Source organism: Phyllopteryx taeniolatus, chromosome 6 (genome assembly GCF_024500385.1).
Source record: "Phyllopteryx taeniolatus isolate TA_2022b chromosome 6, UOR_Ptae_1.2, whole genome shotgun sequence".
NCBI lineage: Eukaryota > Metazoa > Chordata > Actinopteri > Syngnathiformes > Syngnathidae > Phyllopteryx > Phyllopteryx taeniolatus.
In genome coordinates, this window is record NC_084507.1 from 1,573,735 (window position 1) to 1,597,403 (window position 23,669).

General features: G+C 43.2%; 1 protein-coding gene across 2 annotated transcripts; it reads right to left on the reverse strand.

The window, feature by feature from the left end:
- Positions 1 to 12,574: 12,574 nt before the first annotated feature.
- On the reverse strand, positions 12,575 to 22,529 carry LOC133480144 (uncharacterized). Of its 2 annotated transcripts, XM_061777836.1 has the most exons (9): positions 22,449 to 22,528; positions 21,913 to 22,339; positions 21,552 to 21,667; positions 21,251 to 21,354; positions 20,316 to 20,490; positions 20,111 to 20,219; positions 19,878 to 19,963; positions 14,109 to 14,179; positions 12,575 to 13,946 (listed from the first exon to the last, which is right to left on the reverse strand). In XM_061777836.1, the coding sequence occupies exons 1-9, from the start codon at positions 22,511 to 22,513 to the stop codon at positions 12,811 to 12,813; spliced, it is 2,289 nt and encodes a 762-aa protein (XP_061633820.1). In that variant the 5' UTR covers positions 22,514 to 22,528; the 3' UTR covers positions 12,575 to 12,810. The 2 variants fall into 2 exon arrangements, 1 of the variants encoding a protein (XP_061633820.1); XR_009789198.1 differs by lacking the exons at positions 12,575 to 13,946; positions 14,109 to 14,179 and having other exon boundaries at positions 19,945 to 19,963; positions 20,305 to 20,490; positions 22,449 to 22,529.
- Between the last annotated feature and the right edge of the window lie 1,140 nt (positions 22,530 to 23,669).

The window sequence follows — 23,669 nt, forward strand, 5'->3', positions numbered from 1 at the left end:
GAATAGTTAAGGTTAGGAGGAGAGTGTTGAGAAGTTGTAAAAGTGAAGTTGCAGCCTGAGATATATCAATACAAATGTAACGAACCCATTTTGAGATGGTGACACATTAAGGGGTTAGAGAAACCTAGTTGTCGGTACTTTTCCAGTCCAGCTGCACACGCCTATCATTCCAAAGGTGGGAGGAGAAGGGGTGCATGCACAGGTCGAGGAATCAGGGAAGTCTAAATAACAACAGGTCGTACTAAAAACATTTGCAAGGTGGTCCCTAGTGGTCCCTCGGCCGCTTCATGGCAGTGCTGAGAGGCCTTGTTCCCTCAAATTGATTTAGTCAAAGGGGATACGCCGCACACGCATCCTCGACCCAATTTAATTGACTTCCCAGCATTTAATTGCAGGTGGTAGCTACCTGTGTTCTGGGGTCAAACTAACCTGTCAGAAGAAAGCTTTCCAAGAATTGTAATAAAATTGTGCTAGTACCACTTACCTCAATTCTTACTTAAACAAGTCTACCATATCTAGACAGTATTTTGTAAGCACATTGATCATTATTTCATTATATACATTATCAGCATTATACTAATATAATATAATATTTGTATATTATAATTCTCTTTGAGACTGATAAAACATTACTAAAATACATAAAAGTGTTCTAGACAATACAAGAATTTGGGTGGAATAAAATCTCCAGCTAGGTACCTTTCCTTTTCCCCCAAAAGCCTGTGTCTGGGTCAACACGAGGTCATGTCAATAATGAGTGAAGGGTTTTAAAGTAGTCTGACAAACAAAGGACTTTCCTCTGTTGGATAAAATCTGCCTCAGCAATTATTGTCCAAGAGATGTCAATGACACAGTCAGTTATGCATAAATACTGATCCAGGACCTGCAATAATTTGTCATGCCCAAAAGTAACATCAGTAGCATCATTGGATTTTTGGTGTGAAGTTTGGGGGTTTGAAATTAAATTTTTCAGACCATAGTTAAAATGCATCTTTGCTGACTGTATGCCAGTATCGGCTAAGAATTTCAGTAAGGCCTCTTAGTGCCTTCAGCAAAGACACTGTGTCCCCTTTTAAACCATAAACATTCTATTGTCTACTCCAGAGCGCACACACAAAAAAAATGATACAACAAAAAACAGGAGAGGGGAACAAAAAACAACAACAACAAAAACAACACACCCCTTCTTTTTGATAGTGACACATGGTCCCACCCATGCTCACTTCAGCAAAATACAAACAAAAACCAAAAACATTCTCAATAACCATAAAGTGGTTAATATCGGACAGAACTTGGCCAATAACAAGCCAAGCTTTGGGTAATGACTCAAATACTGGACAAATGCCGGCAACAGCGTCTGTGCGAAGTGAATGCTGGCACTGTTGGAAGGGGGTGGGCAGTTTGGGTTCAATTGGAACTGGCGGACTAACACACACTCCACTAGCGAGATAGTTTCTGGAAACCTTGAAAAATTACAAATAACCGTCCTACATTCCAGGTGATTCCTCGGCCACCTTCCCTTAGGCCCGAGGCAAAGTTACACCAACCCCGGCCTACTGTAGATTTGTTCAAGATTATTTTTTTTTCCTTCTTTGGACCGTCTCTGATCCAATGTCTATCAAATGTCCTTTTGCTCTACAATGGAAGCATCTTTTACCCCCTCCGTGTCCCCTCCCTTGTCCAGTATCTGGTCTTGACCTCAAATCAGTTTCAGCGATGCTTTGCTGTCCATGAGGCTGTTGTCGAGTGCATTCTACAAGGCTAGGCAGTGTAGGAGGGGGGCGGCTGCTCTTGTGTGGTACGCTGTGTGAGGAGAGGAGGTGACCGCAGAAGTGCTGTGTGTGAAGAGCCGTACTGTGGGTCGCAGGAGGCGTTTGTGTTGTTGGTCATCTTCCAGATTGCACTCTCCTTGATCTTTGTCATAGGGTGGTTGATTTGTCGACACCACTGTGGAACCCAGCTCGTGACCACCACCTGACATCCTCCCTCAGGCCAACTCGGACAGATTAGACCACAGGCGATACAGAGCCCCGGCAGCCCCTCCCCTCCCCCGTCCTAATTCTTTGGATGAAGCAGGACTCGTGCGTTGGTCCGGGATGAACAATCCCCTGGATTGGCAATTAATCCCAGGATCCCACTTCTGACACTGCTTTTGTGTTGGAAATTCTTCTTTTGTAGACTAATTAAGGAAGCAATCTTGTCTTTTTTTTTAAAAAGTGCTATTAAAACGAGACAGGGTGAAAGAAGAAGCAGAATGAAGCAGCAGAGGAGAGCGAGGGGGAGATGCTCGGCTGTCGTCTTTCTCCCCACACTCTCTTTCTGAACCCGCAAGTTGAAAAATGACTGATTTATAAGGCAGATTCTTCAGTCAGATTCCATGAATTTCCATAATCAGGACATTCCCACCAGCTACCTAGCCAGGTGTGGTAGCCCGGTAGGTAATGTCCTTGGATAAGACAAATAGCTTGCTGCTTTTAGCAAGGCTAGAGATCTCAGAAGTTACACCAGAAATATGGAACAAAATAATCTATTATAAAGGTAAGACGGTAAGCCTTATGTAAATAAATAATTTTGCCAACTCACAAGCCTCTTAAAAAATGTGGCTAAAAATCTGATACTTATCCGATATCTGCCAGTTAGTCTATGTTTACATACAGGTCAATTACGCATTCAGTTCCCCCCCAATTCGACATATCAATTAGGTTTTTTTTCATGTCAGTGTGAATCATATCCGACCCAGGCCTCTTTCATATGTGGATATAAATCAGATGTGTCCGATGCAAATGCAGTGTGGACCGGCAAGTCTCGCTCACCCGACCTATAGGTCATCAAAAGGCAACAAACGTCACAATTTTTCAGAGTCAGTGGTGACAAGATTCTTTACAACTGATATATACATAACTGATACGAAAATTTTGTCTCCGGTTGCACATAATCCTTGAAACTGCCCAAAATGCTCTCATGAGACATATGTGAAGGGCCATATTTACTTCCGCAAACACGGGTGCGCATGCCACCTCCTGTTTTATGTGCATGCATCTGATTCATTCATTCCATCTGCAGTAGAAGTTGCATTTGTTTGCATAACGTGAACAACTACATAAAAAGATCGGATTTAACACAAATCAGAATTGGGCATCATGCCCTGCAGTGTAGTGTAAATGCAGAGATCTGCTCTACTCTGTCAGTGCGAGCATGAATTCATCAAAATACACCGATTGCTTACGTATCACACCCGCGTCTGCTCAAACAACAAACTAACATTAAAAAAATGTAAGTAAGTAAAAGCTGTAAGTCTAAACTGCTCTAACTAAAATGTACACAAATATGGCCTAAATATGCTACCTGGGATGTGTCGACCATTTCGGGAGCATAACTGGTGTGGAGGCTTGTAAAGTTATGTACAATTTGGTTATCTGCGGTATGATCATGCCGATCAGATGTGTCACTTGAACTGTATCAGCAGAGATGCAGTGTAGACTTAGTCCTGTACAAGGTCAAGCAAAACCAGCCTGTCTTTATTGAATATACAGAATAAACTTTGGCATTCCCAGTTGCAGAGCCAAGCTTTTGGCTCATTTCATTCATCTATTTTCTATACAACTTACGGTATCCTCGTTACTGTCACAGGTGAAATGGATCCTATCCCAGTTGAATGAACGAGAGGTGGGGTAAACTGGTCGACAGTCAATCGCAGCGCATATGTAGACAACCATTTGCACTCACATTCAAACTGATGAACAATTTTGATGCCTGCTTTTAATTATTTTATTTTTTTTTAATTATCTTTTATTGTCATGAACATGCATGCATGCACACGAAATTTGTTCTCTGCATTTAACCCATCACAGTGAACACATACACATGTTAGTGGAACACACTGGAGCAGGGGGCAGCTGAAGCGCCCGGGGAGCATTTCGGGGTATCAGTGTCTTGCTCAAGGACACCACAGCCGTGAGTCCGGGGGATGTTGGCAGATGGTCCAGTCGGGTTTTGAACCTCGGTCCCCCACGGTGGCAGGCGATGATCTTAACCATTGGGTCACTGGCCTCCCTCATTTTGAAATGAGGGAGGAAGCCAGACTACAGGGAGAAGATGCAAACTCCACACAGGAAGGCGAGAGCCAAGACAAACGTGAACCTCATAAATGAGGCAGAAGTTCCAACACTCTTTCACCGTTCTTTGCCGTTATTTAAATGCCAATTCCACAACATGGTATACAAATTGTTATAGTATTTTAAAGGTCCCATATTTTACCAAACCAGTTTTTTCTAGTATTTGGGATGTTATATTGGCTCTATGATGCCTCAGTAAAAGTGAAATATGAATTAACATCGTTCATGCATTGAGTCCCAGATGTTTTTCTGCCGAGAGGCCTCAATTCAGGTCATTCAAATTTCCTGAGCTTATCTACATCACTAGCAAAGATCTCTGCCTACCACTCCGCTCCCAAGCCAGCGCTGTCAACATAAACGTGCTCTCACCAGTGGGTCTTCTACACTGAGGCAACCAATCAGAGGAAAGGGGGCAGTCTCAGCCAAATATGGACAAAGTGGCTACAAAACTGGGCCAATCAGAAGTAGCTGTCAGAGGGGCCTTTTCTGGACAGTGGACACCCCGAACTGGTCGCCAGCCAATCACAGGGCACATATAAACAAACAACCATTTGCACACACATTCACACCAAAGGGCAATTTAGAGTTTCCAATCAACATGCAAACACAGGCGGGGCCGGGATTTGAACCCCGGTCCCCAGAACTGTGAGGGAGATGTGCTAACCAGTTGTCCACCGTGCCGCCGCAATAAAATCATTAATTCATCTTCCATTCCGCTTATCCTCACGGGTCCCGGGCGTGCTGGAGCCTATCCCAGCTATCTCCGGGTAAGAGGCGGGGTACACACTGAACTGGTCGCCAGCCAATCGCAGGGCACATAGAAACAAACAACCATCCGCACTCACATTCATACCTGCGGGCAATTTAGAGTCTTCAATTAACCTGCCCCGCATGTTTTTGGGATGCGGGAGGAAACTGGAGTACCTGGAGAAAACCCATGCAGGCACGGGGAGAACATGCAAACTCCACACAGGCGGGGATTTGAAACCCGGTCCTCAGAACTGAGGCAGATGTGCTAACCAGTCGGCCACCGTGAAATCAGTCCAGAGAAAATTAATGGGATATTTCAGCACATTTAGTACATCTACAACCAGCTAGTGAGTATATGATGCACATTAAAAAAAAAAAAAAAAAAACATTGAAATATGGTAATCAAAAAAAGCTTTGAGGTTGCAGTTGTGGATGGCTTGAAGTGACCAGTACTATAGGCCAAGACAGTGCGTCTGACAAACCCAGTGTAACAAAGTATAACGGAGTAATTTGGAAATAAAGGAAATTACATTACTTTCATGCCTCCGTTAAAAATCACATTTTGGGGTCTATTGGCACTCAACTGCACTGTCTGACTGGTTTAATTTAAAAATATTTTGAGTTCTGTATTTTTGTGTAAGAACGGTGATTATATCCATAGGTATATGCCATTTGTTCATTTTACGAAAGTCACTGTGATTTAGAGTAAATATATTTTTTGAACAACAATTATTACATTCCATGATATTCGGGATTTTATTGAATAAAACCACCATGACAATATTTTATTTGTGCAAAATTAAAACTGTTTCAAATTATTGGTAAAAATGTTTGATTTTGTCATTATATAGAGATGAAAATAATACATTGGTGTGACAAAGTGTTTGCTCCCTTCTTGATGTATTTTATATAGTTTTTCCCATCCATTCTCTACCGCTTATCCGGGTCGGGTCGCGGGGGCAGTAGCTTCAGCAGGGACGCCCAGACTTCCCTCTCCCCAGCCACTTCATCCAGCTCTTCCGGGGGGATCCCGAGGCTTTCCCAGGCCGGCCGAAGGATGTAGTCTCTCCAGCGTGTCCTGGGTCGTCCCCGGGGTCTCCTCCCGTTGGGACATGCCCGGAACACCTCACCAGGGAGGCGTCCGGGAGGCATCTGAATCAGATGCCCCAGCCACCTCATCTGGCTCCTCTCAATGCGGAGGAGCAGCGGCTCTACTCTGAGATCCTTCCGGATGACCGAGCTTCTCACCGTATCTCTAAGGGAGAGCCCGGACACCCTGCGGGGAAAACTCATTTCGGCCGCTTGTATCCGGGATCTTGTTCTTTCGGTCACGACCCACAGCTCATGACCATAGGTGAGGGTAGGAACGAAGATCGACTGGTAAATTGAGAGCTTCGCCTTTCGCCTTAGCTCTTTCATTACCACAACGGACCGATACAAAGTCCGCATCACTGCAGACGCTGCACCGATCCGCCTGTCGATCTCCCGTTCCATTCTTCCCTCACTCGTGAACAAGACCCCAAGATACTTCAATTCCTCCACTTGGGGCAGGATCTCGTCCCCGACCTGGAGAAGGCATGCCACCCTTTTCCGACTGAGGACCATGGTCTCAGATTTGGAGGTGCTGATTTTCATCCCAGCCGCTTCACACTCGGCTGCGAACTGCTCCAATGAGAGTTGGAGGTCACGGCTTGATGAAGCCAACAGAACCACATCATCTGCAAAAAGCAGAGATGCAATAATGAGGCCACCAAACCGGACCCCCTCTACGCCTCGGCTGCGCCTAGAAATTCTGTCCATAAAAGTTATGAACAGAATCGACGACAAAGGGCAGCCTTGGCGGAGTCCAACCCTCACCGGGAACGAGTCCGACTTACTGCCGGATATGCGGACCAAACTCTGACTCCGGTCGTACAGGGACCGAACAGCCCGTATCAAGGGGTTCGGTACCCCATACTCCCGAAGCACTCTCCACAGGACTCCCCGAGGGACACGGTCGAACGCCTTCTCCAAGTCCACAAAACATGTAGACTGGTTGGGCGAACTCCCATGCACCCTCGAGGACCCTGCCGAGGGTGTAGAGCTGGTCCACTGTTCCATGGCCAGGACGAAAACCACACTGCTCCTCCTGAATCTGAGATTCGACTTCCCGACGGACCCTCCTCTCCAGCACCCCTGAATAGACCTTACCAGGGAGGCTGAGCAGTGTGATCCCCCTGTAGTTGGAACACACCCTCTGGTCCCCCTTCTTAAAAAGGGGGACCACCACCCCAGTCTGCCAATCCAGAGGCACTGTCCCCGATGTCCACGCAATGTTGCAGAGGCGTGTCAACCAGGACAGCCCCACAACATCCAGAGCCTTTAGGAACTCCGGGCGAATCTCATCCACCCCCGGGGCCCTGCCACCGAGGAGCTTTTTAACTACCTCGGTGACCTCAAACCCAGAGATAGGAGAGCCCGCCTCAGAGAACCCACACTCTGCTTCGCCATGGGAAGGCGTGTCGGTGGAATTGAGGAGGTCTTCGAAGTATTCTCCCCACCGACTCACAACGTCCCGAGTCGAGGTCAGCAGCGCCCCATCCCCACTATACACAGTGTTGGTGGTGCACTGCTTTCCTCTCCTGAGACGTCGGATGGTGGACCAGAATTTCCTCGAAGCCGTCCGGAAGTCTTTCTCCATGCCCTCACCGAACTCCTCCCATGCCCGGGTTTTTGCTTCAGCGACCACCAGAGCTGCATTCCGCTTGGCCAGCCGGTACCCATCAGCTGCCTCAGGAGTCCCACAGGCCAAAAAGGCCCGATAGGACTCCTTCTTCAGCTTGACGGCATCCCTCACCATTGGTGTCCACCAACGGGTTCGGGGATTGTCGCCACGACAGGCACCGACCAACCTTACGGCCACAGCTCCGGTCGGCCGCCTCAGCAATGGAGGCGCGGAACATGGTGCACTCGGACTCGATGTCCCCCGACGAGCACAGAAGTCCAATAACAGAACACCGCTCGGGTTCTGATCGGGGGGGCCGTTCCTCCCAATCGCGCCCTTCCAGGTCTCACTGTCATTGCCCACGTGAGCATTGAAGTCCCCCAACAGAACAATGGAGTCCCCAGCGGGAGCGCTCTCCAGCACCCCCTCCAAGGACTCCAAAAAGGGTGGGTACTCTGAACTGCTGTTTGGTGCATAGGCACAAACAACAGTCAGGACCCGTCCCCCCACCCGAAGGCGGAGGGAGGCTACCACCGGGGTTCCTACTTCCAACCGGGGTGAACCCCAACGTACAGGGGCCGAGCCGGGGGGCAATAAGTATACCCACACCTGCTCGGCGCCTCTCACCATGGGCAACTCCAGAGTGGAAGAGAGTCCAACCCCTCTCGAGAGGACTGGTACCAGAGCCCAAGGTGTGTGTGGAGGCGAGTCCGACTATATCGAGTCGGAACTTCTCGACCTCAAACACCAGCTCGGGCTCCTTCCCTGCCAGAGAGGTGACATTCCACATCCCTAGAGCCAGCTTCTGTAGCCGGGGATCGGATCGCCAAGGTCCCCGCCTTCAGCCACCGCCCAGCTCACACTGCACCCGACCCCTATGGCCCCTCCCACAGGTGGTGAGCCCATGGGAAGGGGGACCCACGTTACCCTTTCGGGCTGTGCCCGGCCCGGCCCCATGGGTGCAGGCGCCACCAGGCGCTCACCTTCGAGCCCCACCACCAGGCCTGGCTCCAGTGGGGGGCCCCGGTGGCCCGCGTCCGGGCAAGGGAAAACGAAGTCCATTGTTTGTCATCATCATTAGGGGTCTTTGAGCCGTGCTTTGTCTGGTCCCTCACCTAGGACCCGTTTGTCATGGGTGACCCTGCCAGGGGCATAAAGCCCCAGACAACTTAGCTCCTAGGATCACTGGGACACACAAACCCCTCCACCACGACAAGGTGACAGCTCAAGGTGGGAGTTTTTCCCACCAAACAAATTAAATATTAGTCAAAGGCAACACAAGTAAACACAAAATGCAGTTTTTAAATTAAGGTTTTTATTAAGGGAGAAGAAGAAAAAAAAAAAAAAAAAAAAAAAAAAAAACATACATGGATGGCCCTGTGTGAAAAAGTGATCGCCTCCCCTGTTCAAACGTACAGTGGGTACGGAAAGTATTCAGACCCCCTTAAATTTTTCCACTCTTTGTTATATTACAGCCATTTGTTAAAATCACTTTTCATTTTTCCCTCATTAATGTACACACAGCACCCCATAGTAACAGAAAAAAAACAATTGTTGAAATTTTTGCAGATTTATTAAAAAAGAAAAACTGAAATATCACACAGCCATAAGTATTCAGACCCTTTGCTCAGTATTTAGTAGAAGCACCCTTTTGAGCTAATACAGCCATGAGTCTTTTTGGGAATGATGCAATAAGTTTTTCACACCTGGATTTGGGGATCTCTGCCATTCCTCGTTGCAGATCCTCTCCAGTTCTGTCAGGTTGGATGGTGAACATTGGTGGACAGCCATTTTCAGGTCTCTCCAGAGATGCTCAATTGGGTTTAAGTCAGGGCTGTGGCATTCAAGAACAGTCACAGAGTTGTTCTGAAGCCACTCCTTTGTTATTTTAGCTGTGTGCTTAGGGTCATTGTCTTGTTGGAAGGTGAACCTTGGGCCCAGTCTAAGGTCCTGATCACTTTGGAGAAGGTTTTAGTCCAGGATGTCCCTGTACTTGGCCGCATTCATCTTTCCTTCGATTGCAACCAGTCATCCTGTCCCTGAGGCTGAAAAAAAAAAACCCCACAGCATGATGCTCCCACCACTGTTCTTCACTGTTGGGACTGTATTGGAGAGGTGATGAGCAGTGCCTGGATTTCTCCACACATACCGCTTAGAATTATGGCCAAAAAGGTCTCTCTTGGTCTCATCAGACCAGTTAATCTTATTTCTCACCATCTTGGAGTCCTTCAGGTGTTTTTTTAATTTTATTTTTAAAAACCAAACTCCATGCGGGCTTTCATGTGTCTTGCACTGAGGAGAGGCTTCCATTGGGCCACTCTGGCATAAAGCCCCGACTGGTGGAGGGCTGCAGTGATGGCTGGCTTTCTCGAAATTTCTCCCATCTCCCGACTGCATCTCTGGAAATCAGCCACAGTGATCTTTGGGTTCGTCTTTACCTCTCTCACCAAGTGTCTTCTTCCCCAATTGCTCGGTTGGGCTGGACAGCCAGCTCTCGGAAGGTTTCTGGTCATCACAAATGTCTTCCATTTAAGGCTTATGGAGGCCACTGTGCTCTTAGAAACCTTAAGTGCAGCAGAATATTTTTTGGTAACCTTGGCCAGATCTGTGCCTTGCCACAATTCTGTCTGAGCTCTTCAGGCAGTTCCTTGGATCTCATGATTTTCATTTGCGCTGACATGCACTGTGAGCTGTAAGGTCTTATATAGACAGGTGTGTGGCTTTCCTAATCAAGTCCAATCAGTATAATCAAACAGCTGGACTCCAATGAAGGTGTAGAACCATCTCAAGGATGATCCGAAGAAATTGACAGCGCCAGAGTTAAATGAGTGTCACAGCAAAGGGTCTGATATTCCAGATTTTCTTTAATAAATCTGCAAAAATTTCAACAATTCCGTTTTTCTTTTTGTTTCTGTCAATATGGGGTGCTGTGTGTACGTTGAGGGGAGGGAAAAAAATAAAAAGAAAGATTTTAGCCAATGGCTGCAATATAACAGTGAACAATTTAAGGGGATCTGGGGGTACCCACTGTAACTGCGGTTTATCATACTCAAGTTCAATTTCTCTAGCCAGACCCAGGACTGATACTGCCACACCTGTTCTCAATCAAGAAAATCACTTAAATAGGACATGCTTGTCAAAGTGAAGTTGACCAAAAGATCCTCAAACGTTAGACATCATGCAGAGATCTGAAGAAATTCAGGAACCAATGAGAGGAGAGAAAAAAAAAAAAAAAAGTGTGGAAAAGGTTATGAAGCCATTTCTAAAGCTTTGGGACTTCAGTAAACCACAGTGAAAGCCATTATCCACAAATGGCGAAAACAGTGGCGAACCTTGCCAGGAGTGGCCGGCCGACCAAAATTACCCCAAGAGTGCAGCACAGACTCATCCAAAATTTCACAACACAACATCCAAAGAACTACAGGACTCACTTGCCTCATTTAAGGTCAGTGTTCATGACTTAACCAAAAGAAAGAGACTGCGCAAAAATGGCCTGCATGGCAGAGTTCCAGGATGAAAACCACTGCTGAGCAAATTGAACATTAAGGCTCATCTTAATTTTTCCAGAAGACCTCTTGATACCCAAGATATTTGGGAAAAATACTCTGTGGTCTGATGAGACAGAAGTTTTTGGAAGGTGTGTGTCCCATTACATCAAGTGTAAAAGTAACACCCCATTTCAGAAAAAGAAAATCATACCAACAGTAAAATATGGTGGTGGTAGTGTAATCATCTAGGGCTGTTTTGCTGCTTCAGGACCTGGAAGACTTGCTGTGATAAATCAAACCATGAATTCTGCGGTCTACCAAAAAAATCCTGAAAGAGAATGTCCAGCCATCTGTTTGTGACCTCAAGCTGAAATGAACTTGGGTTCTGCAGCAGGACAATGATCCAAAATAACACCAAGAAAAACAAAATGAATACTTTGGAGTCACCTAGTCAAAGTCCTGACCTGAATCCTATTGAGTTGTTGTGGCATGACCTTAAAAACAGGGTTCATGCTTGATGTGGCATAATTACATTTCTGAAAATATGAGCAGGCCAAAATTTCTCTACAGCACTGTAAGAGACTCTTTGCAAGTTAGCGCAAACACTTGGTTGCAGTTGTTGCTGCTAAGGGTGGCCCAACCAGTTATTAGCTTTAATGGGGGCAATCACTTTTTCACACAGGTGAAGGTTTGGATTTTTTTTTTCTCCCTTAATAATAAAAACATTTAAAAACTGCAATTCGTGTTTACTTGTGTTGTCTTTGACAAAATGTTTTTGATGGGAAACATTTAAGTGTGACAAACATGCAAAAAAATAAATAAATCCGGAACAAGGCAAACACTTTTTCACACCACTGTAAATTGACCCAGAAGTATTTTTATAACAATCTCATCCATTGAAATTGTAAATCCATGTCTGAATTTCATTTGAGGACTCAAAAATTACAACTTTATGCATGACTGCAAGCCTTTGGAGGATCCTGCAGAGGTTATTCGGATTCCAACAGATTAGCTTCTGATTTGCTTGTTGCTCATCAGTGGCTTTTTTTAACAAGCTCTCTTGAGATGCATGTTCCTGACAGAAACTTTACTAAATATGCCTTACCTTTATCCCTATGCCTTTATTTACCTGTTCACTCTCAACTGGAAAAAAGGTATGACGCTCCCAACATGGAGGGAATAAAATAACTCATGAAATAGAAGCAAAATCTTTGTTATGACAATTAAAAATAATATATATTTTCACCTTTACCTGAACACAGTCAAGTGAACACTAACGGGTAACATTATGTTGCTTTTGCTCTACAACTGTTTGGATTACGTTCATAAAAGGTTTTAGTAAGTTTCAAGTTCCAGCCAGGGAGAAATTGAAAGAATTACTACATCCGTGTAGGTGAGTTAATGTTAGATGTTGAGACCTCCAAGTTATTCACATTGACTCAAGGGGATTCTGCATTGAGAACATACTGCACCATGCTGGATTTTTACTGGTTTCTTATGAAAACAATAATTAAAAGTAGAATTATGATGCAATTTATTACCTGAATTACACAACAGGTGACACTACAGTAGTTTTGTTTCATTCTTAACAACAAATTTCTGACACAGTCAGTCATGCTAGTTTTCCCAGAAGAGGAAATGTCCATGTCTAAAGTACAGAGACTGCAAAATGATAAATTTGTCATGTCCATTTCCCTCTGATTTGCATATTCAAATACTTGGTCAGTTAATCAATTCCATATTCCTTGCTCTCCTATGGGCCACTCCTCGTCAGATATGTGCCTGCTTTCATGCACTTACTTGTGACTATCATCACAGCAGAGTGATCAGCATTATCAAGCACTTCTTCAAAACTTGGAGAACCTGAAGCGACACCAAAGTAGTCATCTGCTTCTTTCTTTGTCTTGGCTGTTACAGCAAACTGACCATGATGGAGCACTTCATCTTCAATTCCAGAATTAGACTTATCAACACATGTTGGGCCTTTGAAGTTAGCAGATAGGTCTGATTCCATTTCTTTGATCTGTAGACCTTGAAGCACAGCTCCATCAAGTCCTTTACTGTCAGCATAGTAGGCTGCTGGCTCTGGTATCCTTTCCAGTTGTCTGCCAATCAATTTATCGGTAGACACAAAGAGAGTAGTGTCTAAAGTTTGTGACCAAAATCTGCTCTCAGATGATTCACTGACATCATCAAATTCTGGAGAGTCTGTTTTAGCCTTACTGTTGGCAGACTGTTCTCCAGCACTTAGCTCCAGTCTAGTGGTATCAGATGCAGTAGTTCGGATAAGGTGTGTGTGCTCTGCACTTGTGTTCCTACTTCCAACCTTGATCATACCAGCCTTGGGTGGGCAACTCTTATCGATGTTAGAGCACAGTTCAGCAATGGCAATCAAATCTGTGGAATTTTTTTCAGCAGAACCAAGATCAATGCTGGAGTTTTGTGCAGTAAAGGTTGTGTTTCTAGAAGCACCTCTTGGAGTGACAGTACTGTTGTCACTAAATGAACCCCTCATAGAACCATTGTAGGCAGAAGATGCAACTTCTCTGCTCTCAAACACATCTTGTTTTGGTTCTGTCCTCTGGCTGTCAGTCAGGGTTGGCAGACCCTCTTCCATCCATTCCTGATTATTTGTACTAGACATGCTAATTGCTGTGCGGGGCCTCAGTACTTCCTCTCTATCCGGGAACACAGAAGTCTTATGTTCCATCTTGGTCACTGATGAAAACGTTTCTATTTTTGTAAAGTGACCTTTGTGTTTTCTCAGTTCTTTCTGATCCACCCAGTCTTGTTGCTCCTCTGATTGAAAAGGTGAATCCTTCATGCTTGACCCCTCTTCATTTTTTTGGTGAGTGAGCCAGCCAGGACTGATAACTGTGTTCTTCACAGCTGAGGAGGACATTAACCTTATAAAGTCTCAAAACTTTCCAGGTAGCGACAGTAACAAATTCTTACTTTTGAATTAATAATACCCCAAAGCGCATGCAAAAAGCATGTAAAAACATACCTGTGGTATTTACACAAATAAAAGACTATATTCAGAGAACTTACAGTCCTGCATCTTCCCACATATGGAATCACAGCAAGAGCACATTGACATTGGTGCATCCAGCTCCTCCCACCTGAACACATGAAACAGAACACCAATGCAAGCTTATGGTTTAGACTAAACAAAAAGGGAACATATTCCTTAGTTTAAAAATTGTAGCTGTCCCTCAGCTAATTAAAAAGTTAGATGTGTGGTGTGCTTCGCTTTTATTTCCAGAATGGTACCATCAGATACCGTGTGCAGTCATCAATCAGAATGAAAACAAGCACAAATAAAGTATCAGTTCTAAGATCACAAAATACAGTAAAGCATACAACAGTCTTTTCATAAATGGAGAGAAGGACATAACACTTGCCAAGGTCATTAAGATTCAAAACTTCAGCTCTGTTTCTTCCTTCTTTAGCCAACATTCCATAGCTTGGAATGTGAAAAAGAACATTTACCTTTGATTTAGATATTATTTTGACATTCAGGACTCATGTTGAGCCTCTTTGGCTATATATTCTTCTGTGTCCTGAAGCTCCTCTTTCCAAAGTCTGAGAGAACACTCTGTTTGAGAACTCTGGTGTCCAATTCTATGCAACATTGTGTTGAAAGAGGTTCACTAATATTGTAAAACTTTGTGACGTGGAAATGATTACCAATGAATACATACAATTGTGATACGTTTACATGCCCTGGCAGGATTTGTGAAATCTTGGCTAGTTTTTGGATAGGACTGATCATGTGTAACTTTATTTAGGGATAGTGGTCAGGTGAAGCCATTTGTTATTACACGTCTGTGCCTTTTTAAACCATAACGACAACTGAAATTGCCCAAATGGCCCCCGATCAAAAGTTGACATACTGTAATCATTGTCTGTAGATAGTCAAGGAGTTTCTAAAATGCTTGAGACCACTGCACATTTCATCAAGGGCAACAAGGAGGTACTTGGGGTGCACAGTCGAGTTGCTAGAAAAAAAGTTGTCACTGTGGCAATGCTACAAAACAGCTGCTTATAATTTGCCAAACCGCACTTATACAATCCTCCAAACTTCTGTAACAAAGTCATTTGGAGTGCTGAGACTGAGATTGAACTATGGTCACAACAATAAACGCCACGTTTGGAGAAGACTCAACACTGCTTATGACGAAAAGTACACCATTGCTACTGTGAAACATGGAGGTGGATCTCTGTTTTTGGATGTGTGTGTAAGAGCTACAACAGCACATGCAATAATCAACAAAATTGATGGCAAGACGTATGCATCATGTTATCAGAAAATATTAGAGTACAATTTTCATTCATCAGCTGCACATGGGACACACTTGGTCTTTCCAACATGACAATGAAAGCACAAGGCCAAGTCAACCCTTAAAAGGACCTGTAGCGTCCAGATGGCCTAAATTTCTAACAAATTCTCTTTGTGTACAGGTATTTTTTGTTCATGTGATTCAGCTTGCTTTTAAAAAGAACCTCACAGAATTTGTCTGATTGGAAGGATGCATTGATGAGGGGCAGAGCAGAGAGATGCCGCCTCCCTATAGTGACACACTTCTCAAAGTAGGTTTGAAGTGTGTGTTTAATGCATGTCCCTCTGTTGAGCCCTTAAACTGCAATCGCTGTGGTGCTTTTTCAGTTTGAGAAATGCTTCTGGTTTTACATCTCATGGGTTGAACACAAGTGTTTTGTGCATATGCACAGAGGTGGGTAGAGTAGCCAAATTTTGTACTCAAGCAAGAGTAGTGTTACTTTAGAATAATGACTCATGTAAAAAGTAGTCCTCCAAATAACTGAGTCAGCAAGTACTCTGTGAGAGAGGGGGAGAAAAAAAAAAAGCATTGAGTAACTAGGAAATTCTCTTTTTTTTTTTTTTAAATGAAGCATGGACGTCAAAAATAAAAACAAAATATAAATTAATTCAGACTACGTACAAATAAAATCTTTATAAAATCTTAAAATTTAACTCCAAGAAATGGTCATATTACATTTTTCCACTTGTTAAACAGCACAATAGGCTCACCAGGCAGAGATTACAAAAACAGGAATGCTACAGTGGATATAAAAAAGTATACACACCTATGTTCAAATGCCAGGTTTTTGTTGTAAAAGAATTTTCACCAAGATAAATCATTTTAGAACGTTTTCCACAATTAATGTGACCTAGCATTTGTACAACTCAACTGATTTATTTTGGTATCTTTTTGAGAGGGGAGCAGAAATAAACTTGAATGTGATTGACTTGAACTTGACGTTTAACTTGCTGCCTTCTTGGCCAGGTCACCATTCCATTGCAAGAGAGATGTTCTCTTTTAACTGGTCTTTTACCTGGTTAAATAAAAAAAAATCTGGCTGCACAAGGATGCACTCTCTCATAACTGGCATGCGGCAGTGTTCAGAAGTAACAGATCACATTCAAACTCATGTTCAATGGGAGTCCACACACACCTGCCACCATTTCAATTTTTAAATGGGGGAAAAAACATTACAGAAACATTGTTTGCTTTATCCACTAAAATGACAATGAAGAAGCTGTTTGCTGACCAGACTTATTGATCATGCGTGTGTCAGGAAGAGTGTGAGCGAGCATGAGCAACTTACACAAAGTGTTTTCTCAAGTTAGAAGTGGGCTGAAATATTCAAGTTTGGGCAGCGACAAACCTACGCGGCACGTTAAAGCTGTTGTTTTTCATAGTCTAATGTAAACATGAGTCGAGCGCGGCTGTCACGACTCACTTTGATTTCCCGCGAAGACTGACATGTGACTTTGTGTCATTTGATTGGTGAACTTGAGCCAAACATCACTGTGGTAGTAAGTGTATTGGAGCAACGGCACCTGGTGCGGAAGTCAAAAACGAAAGTAAAAATAGATCGCGCACGCAATTACTGATAAATGAAAGTAGCGAGTGGCATGTAGATTATTGTAACGGAGTAAAAGTACTGTTTCTTCTCAACATAAATACAAGTAAAAAATGAGTCATTAAAACTACTCTGACAAGTACAATTTTTCCAAACTGGAGTAAATGTAACAGGGTAAATATAGCACCAAACAATTTTTTTCCTGTGTACCCCCTGAACAATTTTGTCATAACTTGAGTAGCCCCCTCACATGTTGATTCTCCAAAAGTAGAACTTAACGCAACTGATTATTGAATGAAAATAATTTCTATTTCATATCCTTCATTTGAACATTTAATTCTCAGGCATTGTCTTTTTAACTTAAAAATTAAAAATGTTGCCTTGAAAATGAATAAATAAAATATTAAGTCTAAAATAAACCTGCCTTTGTTATATATAACATTTATCGAGTGCTATAGGAACCCTCTCCTGAATCCAGAGCAACTGGATGTTTCAGCCATTGACACATGAGCCTGTTTTGATTTTGATAAGGCTGTGCCACAGGCCATCGTCTTTCCGGGTATACTGGTTGTAGTTGTTTGCATACCATTTTAATGACCGGCTTTCCACGCAAGGTTGGGGGATACTTTAAAAAAAAAATTATTCCATACGGTTACTAGTTAGCTGTTGGGAGGGGAAGAGAAGAAAAAAAAAAAAAAAAAAAAAAAAAGAACCTAATGTGATCAAGTACCATAACAATATGATTACTTTGAAATTACTCCAATACCAAATGTGCTAAAAACAAACTAAAATTAATATTTACCTCGTGAGGTAGCAATGATCTTCAGAATGGTGAGGGATCAACCCAAAACTACACAGGGGGACTTGGTCAATGACCTGAAGAAAGCTGGGACCACAGTCACAAAGGTTACCATAAGTAACACACAGTCATCATGGATTCAAAATTTGCAGCTCCCAAAAGGTCGCCCTGCTTATGCCAGAACATGTCCAGGCCTGTCTAAAGTTTGGCAATGACCATCTGGATGATCCAGAGGAGGATTGGGAGAATGTCATTTGGTCTGATGAGACCAAAATGGAACTTTTTGGTATAAACTTCACTTGCCATGTTTGGGGAAAGAAGAATGATGAGTGGCATCCTAAGAACACCATACCCAATGTGAAGCATGAGAATGGAAACATCATGCTTTGGGGCTGATTTTCTGCGTAGGGGACAGTACAACTGAGCTGTACGAGGGAAAGGATGAATGGGGCCACATGAGAGTTTGGCCAAAAACCTCATTCCCTCCTTAAGAGCATTGAAGGTAGAACATGGCTGGTTCTTCCAGTATGACAATTACCCCAACACACAACCCAGGCGAATAAGGAGTGGCTCCGTAAGAAGCATTTCAAGGTCCTGGAATGGCTTAGCCAGTGTTCAGACCTCAACCCAATAGAACATCTGTGAAAGGAGTTGAAAGTCAGTGTTGGCCAGCGACAGCCCCAGAACATGACAGATCAAGAGAAGCTCTGCATGGAAAAGTGGGCCAGAATAGCTGATACAGTGAGTGCAAACCTGGTACTACAGGAAACGTTTGACCTTGGTAATTGCAAACAAAGGTTTCATTGCAAAGAGTACAGAGTTAAACTTTTTGATTGTCCAAATATTTATTTTTCCCGCAACAATATACAATTATTTAAAAAAAATAATAAAAAAATCATGTGATTTCCTGGAATTCCCCCCCACCCCACTTTCTGTCTGTCAATGACAAAAACTGCAGACCTAATTATTATTATTATTTTTTTTTCCTTAAGGGGGACAACTTGCACAATCGATAGCTGTCCAAATACTCTTTTCCCCCAGTGTACGTATGTATGTCTGCCTGCATGTATGGGTCCCAGGACATTTGAAACAGAGCGCATTGAGTGTCACTCCCGACCAGCTAGTTTACCTTTTTTTTATTTACATTTATGTTTGGGAGAAAGTTGTGGAGGATTCAACACAGCATGGCAGATGACGAGAGCTGTGACAGCTAGCTAGAAAGGCGGCCGGTGCTCCCAGCCAGTAAGGATCTATGGCACCGAGACCGGTGTAAACCAACCCAGGTTCCATGGTACACCGATGGATCCAAGTAAGCAAGCAATGTGCTGGCATCGTTCTGCCACTCACGTCATCAGGCTGATGTGTCAATCATGCAGTTTTACTACAGAGTCTGTATTGAAGGGACATTTTTAAGTCTAGAATTATAAAATACTCGAAGTTCCAACATCCATTAGAGAGGTCCTTAAGTTGCTACAGCAGAGGAAAGTGAACGGTCTGGAGTAGCCATCACAGTCTCCTAACTTCAAAGTCATTGAGCCACTCTGGGAAGATCTCAAACATGCATTTAATGTAAGAGATTAAAGACAACCCAATGAAAGCGACCTGGAGGCCTTTTGCCACCTGAGAAACTAAAGGGCCTCTTCCACAACTATCACAAATGACTGCAAGCCATCTTTGGTGCTAAAGAGGGCAATACACAGTATTAAGAACTAAAGGGTACAGTATGCAAACACATTTTCTCTATTGCCAAGTTTTAATGATTGTGTAATTCTGGAATGCCTTTAGTTTAACTGGAACCCCATTAAATATAAAATGAGTGTTTTTGCCCAACACATTTGACAAATTCTGCCAGGGTATGTAAACTTAGGAGCACAACTATTTAAAAGCACAACTTGTTTTAAAATAAATAAAAAAATAAAAAAATACATTTTAAACACTTTATTCACATTGCAAATTAATTTGCATCTTAGAGACAACTGAGATTTCCCAAAACATAAACTTATGTAATAGTAATAAAATAGTATTAGTAACTCAGAACTCTCTTTCAGCACTTTAGATACATACTACACATGGACTTGGGCCAGTTCAGTAACTTCCATTCATGTGATTTTTGACACGACAGGATCACTTACCTTGCAGAAGTTTTGTTGTAGTTACAAGACTTTGATGAATGGGAAGTGGTGACACCAACTGACATTGAACAGTGAAGGTACAGGACCTATACACCGGTACATATTTTTGAAAATTGAGAGACAATGATTAGTTAAAAAAAATGTGCAAATTAAAAATGTTAAATGACTTATGCATTTTACATATTTGAAATTCATAAAAGAATTATGTACAAATATTTTTCTCAGTTTCTGACCTGTGAGACATCCCTGAAGAGAAAGGCATTGATTGAAAACTTAAGCATGCTACCACTCCTTGACCAGAAGGAGGAAGAACTACCTTCCCTCCGGCTCTCTGTCATACAGCTGCAAAATCAAAGCACATGCACCTCATTTAATGTAACTGATAAACCAATAACTGGAGATGAATTGGGCAGGTATATGTTCTTACTAGAGACACACCCGTAGTTAGTGATGATATCCACTTTGGGCATGCTGTTTGGGTTTTTGGAGTGCGTCACATAGCAGGAGTCAACAAACAGCTTCTCGCCTGGCAAGAGGCTTCCAGTCTGGGCAACAAAATTCACCGGCTCCCCCAGGACAAAAGAGTGGCCAGGAGAGAGGGGCTCCCACTGGGCTGCCAAAAACACATACACATTCAATGTACCTATGGATTAATAATAATAAAAAAAAAAAAAAAAAAAAAGCAGCTGAAATATTCTCCACACTAGCTGAATGCCACAATTTTGTTCTCTTAAGGACACGTTAATTCCAAATGTGATTCAATTTTTTCGTTGAATATTTACAAGAGGTGGGAAATGTAGAAAACAACAATCAATTCGAAGATATTCTAGACAACTGCATACGACTACTACAATTAGAAACGCGTTTATACTGTATAAATGTTCAACTACGACAACAGTGAAAGGTTTGCAATGGCACACACTTTTGATAAAAAAATAGCTGGCACTCAAAACGATTTTGCAGGGGTACCTCATGCTGTGACTGGTGGAAAACACCAAAGAGGCTTTTAAAATACAGTACATTTAAAAACAGAATCCATTTCTAAAGTTAGAAATTCAGTGTTATACAATTCGCAGCACCAGTTAATTATCTCAAGGCACTTTTTTTGTGGAGCAGGTCCTGGACTGAGATGAAACCCCCAACAGGAGTGAGCACTTTGGTGAATGAGACAAAGAAAATAAAATAATAATAATCCCCTCAAATAGGTAGAAAACCTTTAAATGGAACCAAGACTTGTCATTGGCTGTCTGTTTTCCCTGACGGGTTGGGTCGAGATACAGAGAGGGGAGGGACAGGAGTAGAGGCTTAGCTTATAACTTACATAGCATACTATAGTATCATTGGAAGATTTTGTGAAGGTGCTCGGGCTTTACCATTGCAGACAGTGAGGCTGAAGCGGAGTTTAGTTCTGAGACTCTTTATGAAGGTTGTGTGCTGAACCTGGGGTACGTAGCCAACTTGGTAAGAGTAATGAAACCTAAAACAAAAAGGACATTCATGTTATTAACAACACACAAAAAAAAAAAGTCATACTGTAAAACCGCATATAATGTCGAGCAGTACTTTTTACAGTTAATGAGAGTAAAAGTTCATGCTATCTATTGGTCCAGTGCTGGTTATTATTCACCAGTTTTTTCATGTACACCATTTTAAAGAGCGTGTGACAAAAATTACCTGTTGTAATAGCAGTGGATGGGGAGCTTGAATGGTAGTTCACGGATGATGTAGCCTTGCGGCAGTGGACTATAATAAAGCACATAAGAATACACCAACTGACCACTGGCAAGCACCTGAAAGAGTCAAATGAAAATCTTACATTGTTGATATGTGAAAAGGTTAATGGTACAACCAGCATTCCAGCCACAGTTCTGTCACTCCATCCACAACACAGTATGGAGCTTAATTTATTTGTGGGGTTGATCTTAAATTCCTTCAGGGGAATTAAAAAAAAACGTGACCATTTTTCAATGATGTCCTGAACAAGACATCATTATACAAAGTATACACAATGAAAACACGTTAAGAGGGCCTTTACCTGCGATGCAGACCCACAGTCGGTCAGTGCGTAGTGGAAAAATAGAAAGTGTGAGGTCACACTGGTGGGCTGACACGAGCCCAGATTGTACAGAGCCGGATGTGGCCACGCGCGCAATTGAAAGCGGTCCACGCGCACAACTATTTCATTGGAGCCGCACCAAACTTCCACGGGGCGCGTACGTGGACCCTGTGGCATGCTCTGGTACTGCGTGGTCTGTGGGAACAACAGCGCCGTCAGTTCGGAGGGAACCAAGCTCTGGCGAGGAGCGGGCCGAAGCAACTCTTTGGCCACGAGCGGCTGTGATGCGTGCCAGAACACGGGCAGGCGGTAGAATGAAGAGCGCCCAGCAGCGGCTTCGTCTCCGACCACCGGATTTACCCCCTCTGACCACGTCAAGCGCTGCACCGGACCACCCACTGCTGGACTGCAATAAAATAGCCACATGAACCACGAAAACACCAACATGACTAGAACTAAAATAGGGCGGCCGGGTTTGGGGGAGTTGAGCCGCAAACGGCAGAGAGCACACTGACGTCAAATCTGGCAGCTTCATCAGCACACCTGCGCTCCCCCTGATTGGACTGAGGGCGGGAAGCATGTGAGCCAAAATGGCTGCCATTTAAATGTATTTGTTAAAAGCCCTTCAAGAGGTTCAAAAGCCCGAGCAGTTTAGTCTATACTACAGCTATTTAAAAAAAAAAACAACAACTCTGTCTGTGGTAGGAAAAAAAAGAAAAAGAAAAAGAAATGTCCTCATTAAAGCCAGTTTGGTCAATATATGCTACAGCGATAGGTGGCGCTGCAATTCCTTGCTGTAGCCCTCGGTTTCAAACTCAAGGCCCTGGGGCCAGATACGGCCCGCCACATCATTTTATTGTGGCCCGCTAAAAGCAAATCATGTAGATCTACCCTTTGTTCTACTTGCTAAAATCTGTTCCAAAATTGCAAATTGTATTCACTTTTAATAATGTTGAGAGATTGCAATCATTTTTTTTGTTACTTAACCACTTTTTAAAATAAATTGAACAAATTGTTTTCCTTGACTTCGTAATTGAAAACTAGTTAATGTTATCCATCATTTTCATGTACATTTACTGTATATGGTTTCACAGTCATAAAAACCTTCTAAGGGAAACCATAACTATAATGTAACCAGCGACAAAAAATGAGATTGACAACCCTGCTGTTGAGGCAGTTCTACACAGCAGTCATTGAATCAGTACTGTGTTCATCCATCACAGTCTGGTTTGGTGCTGCCACAAAAAAGGACAAACTCCGACAGGAACAGCAAATCAAAATTGTGGAAAAAAAATTGTCGGTACCCCCCTGCCTACCCTTGAGGGCTTACACACTCCCAGAACTAAGACAAGAGGATGCAAAATTGTATTGGACCCTCCACATCTTGGTCACCAGCTCTTCCAGCTCCTTCCCTCTGGGAGGCGCTACCGAACAATGTAAACTAAAACTAGCAGACATTCCAACAGCTTCTTCCCTCTTGCCATTAACTTCTTAAACAGTTAACTTACAAATCCATTGTAACATGCTGCCAATTTTGTCTTGAGATTGTTGTCACATCTCTGTCGGGCCACTTATACATTATTTGTGCACTCGCGGTAGTAGTCTCATCACTCTGCACTCCAAATACTGTAGACAAATTCCTTCTGTGTTTTTGACATACTTGGCAAACAAACAACCATTCACATTCACATCTACGGGTAATTTAGTCATTAATCGACCTAGCATACATGTTTTTT